Consider the following 5,157-nt stretch of genomic DNA (forward strand, 5'->3'; position numbering starts at 1 on the left):
TTTTATTAAACTTAATTATAATTATTATTCATTTGAGATCTGGCTTTTATGTGTACAGTAGAAGACAACTAGGAAGATAAAACAATAAATTTAAAAAGAAAAAATCTATCATAGGTAATTTTATTCAATAATAAAAAAAAGTATTAATAGTAATCATTAAAAAAATTTTATGGGAATTAAATTGACAAATGTTACAGTTATTAACTGAGCTAAAAAAAAAAAAATAATAAACACTTAATGGCAAAAAATTATTGAAAAAAAAATGAATTAAAAAAAAATACGAATATTAGTTATTAAAAAAAAGTAATTTATAAGTTCAATGCCATATTCTCAAAGTAAGCAATTACAAATAGAATAGACAATCTTCCAATGCAGGGTTGGCAGGAGATCGGAGAGTCTGACCAGTAAGGAATGCCAATTTATGAGCTAACTGACATGGAGCAGGAACCCGTATAGTACCCTAGATAAGAAACAAAAGTTATTCGTGAATAATAACAAAGATACCAGAACAATATACTAACCGTCGTATTGTAGTACATATGAGTCAATTTAAATGTAAGTCTTTGTAATATATCAGGAGGAAATTTAAGCGTGTCTTCAATCACATTATAATGTGTAGGAGTTACAGTGCCCTCTTTTGTATGTTGTGAAACCATGAAGAAATCATACCTGCAATTCATGATATATAGGTATTACATAATGTATATTTCCTTGTTTTTCTACTACAGTACGATAAACATCATTGTTTGCATATCTAGATAGCTCTGTCCTGACAACTATAATAGTTTTTTTTTTTACAGTAAAGTAAAGTAATAAACGTTAAACTTACCCACGCTAACGAAAATGAAACAGTTACTTAAATTTAATTTAAAAAAGTATACATTTAGGTAAAAATGTTAGAATGTTTATGCATAGCTTACTTTGTTGGGTCTGTAACAACAGTATCAACAACTGTACCAGGTTGAGGATTTTCGATGCTTCTAGAATTAGGAGCAAAAAATTTAGTACTTATTCGTTTAGTGACAACGACAAATGTAAACGGTACACATGGTGTCCCATACATTTTTTCACAAGCAGCCTAAGAAAATAAAAATTAATTAAAAAAAAAAAAAATTTTAAATAATTTAAACAAACACTTACTTGTAATAGTTTTACTTCTGTCTTATAAACATGTGATATTTGGCCTTCTCCAACTCCATCTCTATACACAACAATGGAAGAAGGTAATTTACCATTTTTAGCTCTATACTTGGCAAGAGCCTCTGAAAAATGATATATATTTTTATAATTATTTTATTTAAATAACTACCGACTTACAAAAAATAAAGAAATACATCAACATAAATTAAAAAGGTCACAAGTACTTACTTAATACGCTCGAAGCAAAATATACCGAAAGTTCCTGCCCACCTTCATGTGGCTCTACGCAACTAAAATAACTTGTATGAGTATCATTCATAGTAGCTACTAAAGCTCCGAATGATATATTTGAACGTTGACTGTCATGAAATACATCAAAACCAATAATCATCAACCCCTAAAAAATTTTAAACAAGAGTAATTACAATTGATCTGTATACTCCAAAATATTGATAGTTTAACTATTATTACTTTTTTAGGTATGGTAACTAGCCAAGGTGCACCTCCAAGTTTGCAATTTATTTGAATAGCTATTTTGGTACACATTGACCAATTATTCTTTTTTACGTTATTTGCCAGTACTACTTGAGATGGTACTGAAAACAAAGGTTTTGATATAAAGAAACCAATATATTAACAAATTTATATATAAATATATATCAGAAATATACCTGCTCTATCGATACATAACTTTCGTTTAATTACAGAGTATAAATCTTTGCGTGGGTTTGGGATAACACATAAAATCAATGCGGGATTCCACATGTTAACGACTTCTTCAAGTGCTGTTAAAAAACTTATAGAACTTGCATCATTTATGGTGACTCTATAAATGAAACTCATTAGATTTCAAGAAAATATTACATCATAAAATATTTACATAGAAGGTTTGGGTAGTGTAAAAGACATTCCTTGCGAAACCTTTGTAAGTGAATAAATAAATGCACCAACTTCTTTCGCATATTCTTTTGGGGTGACTATAGTCCAATTCTTCACAGTTTTAAGCGTGAACATTGGTAATTTCCGTAAATGATGTGTCCAATTGCCTTGATAACCACCATTATACGCCTTATCAGTAGCACCACTTTTAATTTGTTCTGGTGGTAGAATACGACCAGTTAATTCAATGAGACTATTACTTAATGTCAGGTTCCATTTTGTTAATTCAGTTACAGACTAAATATTGAAATAATTATATTCAATTAAATAACGTTTGCACAAAATTAAATTATTCTAAAAAATTAAATTTATAATGTTCATAAATAACTTACGTCGGGTGTTTTAAGAAGACGATTTGCAAAAGTTGTTAGTTTTTTTATGCGATTTTTGGGATCTATACGGGTATATGTGTCCAATTCATTCTTCAGATGGAAATTATTTCTATATAATTCAAAACACAAGATAGTTTATATGCATCGAGTTTAATTCATTTTTAATTTACTACCTCATGCCATCAGTTAAACCTGTCATATAACATAATTCAGGAACAAGATAAACCAATGTATCTTCAACTTCAAATTGCCTTATTGATCTTTTATTTTTTGAAATCAACATTGGTTGCCTACCATCTCGAATTGTGATGTTCCATTTCTAATACAGTAATCAATACATTAGTATTAGTTTATAATGATGAATATTTATATGATAATTATGTACTTCTTTGTAATATTGTATATAAGTCATTTTAGATCCATCTTTTTTATCAAATTTAGAATTTGGGTTTGAATTTGCATCTACATCGTCTATTCTGTATGTTTCATTGTTATATTTAGTCATAACTGTAGTACCAATAACACCATTTTTGAAGTCAATCTAAAAAATTAAATACATTACTCCTTTGAGTATTTTTTAAAATTCAACTATACCAAAATCCCACAAGTTTTACAAACTAACCAGCCAATTATGATTTTTATCAGCGAAACACACATTAAAAAAATCAAAAACTGTTTCCTCTCTTATTATTTTTGTGGTTAAATCTGCACATAGTAATATGTTATTTTCATATCTGCCGATTTTTGTTTCATAACCAGGCCAAAGTTGGAGCTTATGTCGAGGTAAGTCAATCTAGAAGCAATTATAAAATGTCAGAAAAATCATGATAAAAAACTTTTTAAATAAAATATTTACTATGGCTTTTGAATCATAAAAGTTTCTTCCTATCAACGTTAGGTCTAGGTATCGAAGACAATTCCGCAAAAGTAAGTCGAAGACTTGAATATTGGCATGATCACCAGTTTCTATTATATTTGTGAATTTCACTTTAATAATAACTTTTTGTTCATTCGAGCGACGTATAGATGTAAGTTCAAAAGTCTAAAACAAAATATCAAAATTTACTTATAACATTTCAATGCTAGGTTCCTTAGACACAATCATTTAACATTTAACAGATCACTATTTCACAAATAAACATTACTTGGTGGTTGCCATTAATAATTTTATGAATATACCTATTACCACCATTTTCTTACAACCCAATACTATGACAACAATCATCAATAAAATAATATATTTATATATATAAATAATTGATCGATTAAATTTTATTTTAACAACGACTTACCGGTGGATCATATCGATTTACAGAAAATAACATTGTTCCATCAAATAAATATCCTCCTAAACGTTCTCGATGCTGAGCTAATAAATTTCTTTTAATATTAATTGTATCTTCTTCTGGATTGAAGTCAACTTTATATTGATACAAACACCAATCTGTATTTGAAGTGATTGGAAAATAATTAGCCAACAATTTTATGGTCTGACCAGTTTTTCCTGAGAAAAATTAAAAGAATAAAATACATTGTTATAAAATAAACAGTATTAATATACAGATATCATAATAAAAAAGAAGATAAAATAACAAAACTGAATACGTATACAAGTTTGCATAATGTTTGTGAAGAATTTAATAATGATCTTATTCAATATTAAAGGTATGTACATAAATAATACATTAAAAAAAAATAATCTATTTAAATTATAACTAACCTTGTTTTCCATCATCCCTCAATGAGGATTCAGGTCTCGGAATCCTAAAAATTGTAGACAAAAGTGTTCCTCCTAAGGAAGTTTTTATAAATGCAAATCAATTATTATTAATATGAATGATCTATAAAACTAAGAAAAGAAGTAATAACATTAGAACAATTTGTAAACTATAAAAAACCACTTAACTAATTTTACACATCATCAATATGAACATAAAATCGAATAGAATTCAAGACAAGAATCTTGCCATTTATATTTTAGACTACACTGATATACTTGATACTACTTGTATATAAAATATTTATTACCTGCATCCAAATTTTTAAGTCCTTCTGTAACTTGTTGCACCTTTAAAAAACATTGCATATAAATTTATGTAAGTAGTGTGATATTTCAAAGGAATACTTACTTTTGACATCGGGTCTTGTTTAGGAGATGAACTAGAAATTACAGGTCCTGGTCCACGATGTCTAGGATCCAATTGCTGCGGGGTAAAAGCTTGTGGAGTCCTTTGACTAAGTGGATGTTGTACAAGTGGACCTAACCTTGGCGTTGACTGTGATGTGGTAGGTCTTGGACCAGTAGATTGTGTTGGTCTAGGTCCTCTAACTTCCTGAGAAGGTCCAGACAAACCCTGTTGATTTGTAGCTACTTGAGAATGTCCACGAGCTCTTCCCCTAGATTTTGGTCGAATTTGCTCCATTTTAAATTAATCTAGCAAAATAATAGTTTTTATTTCTAAAATGATCACCAAGAATAAAATATAAACTATAAGCAAGTACAGTTCTTTATAAAACATTTGAAGTTAGATGGACACATGAAAAAAATTGATTTTTAAAATATTTGATAAAATCATGGAAAATAAAAAAGAGTAATAAGTATATTTAAAATAAAAAAGTTTCTTGAACTTTTGAAATCTGGTTTCTCAGCACACATTTACTTTTATACTTAAAAAGCTTAAGATTGTCTAATTTATGATTTGGAAACTAGTACAAAATCATATCCTCGTTAATCTGGATAAACATC

At 28.2% G+C, this 5,157-nt stretch overlaps 1 protein-coding gene across 1 annotated transcript; it reads right to left on the reverse strand.

Annotated features, from left to right (window-relative positions):
* Positions 1-251: 251 nt before the first annotated feature.
* On the reverse strand, positions 252-4,834 carry LOC112593958 (piwi-like protein Siwi). Its single transcript, XM_025338548.1, has 17 exons — positions 4,541-4,834; positions 4,440-4,479; positions 4,132-4,203; positions 3,704-3,915; positions 3,268-3,453; positions 3,034-3,204; positions 2,797-2,952; positions 2,585-2,730; positions 2,412-2,520; positions 2,021-2,316; positions 1,812-1,966; positions 1,612-1,736; positions 1,369-1,537; positions 1,141-1,262; positions 921-1,078; positions 522-669; positions 252-460 (listed from the first exon to the last, which is right to left on the reverse strand). The coding sequence occupies exons 1-17, from the start codon at positions 4,832-4,834 to the stop codon at positions 344-346; spliced, it is 2,676 nt and encodes an 891-aa protein (XP_025194333.1). The 3' UTR covers positions 252-343.
* Between the last annotated feature and the right edge of the window lie 323 nt (positions 4,835-5,157).

The sequence above is a fragment of the Melanaphis sacchari genome, unplaced genomic scaffold (assembly GCF_002803265.2).
Source record: "Melanaphis sacchari strain LSU unplaced genomic scaffold, SCAv2.0 Contig216_pilon_pilon, whole genome shotgun sequence".
Classification (NCBI taxonomy): domain Eukaryota; kingdom Metazoa; phylum Arthropoda; class Insecta; order Hemiptera; family Aphididae; genus Melanaphis; species Melanaphis sacchari.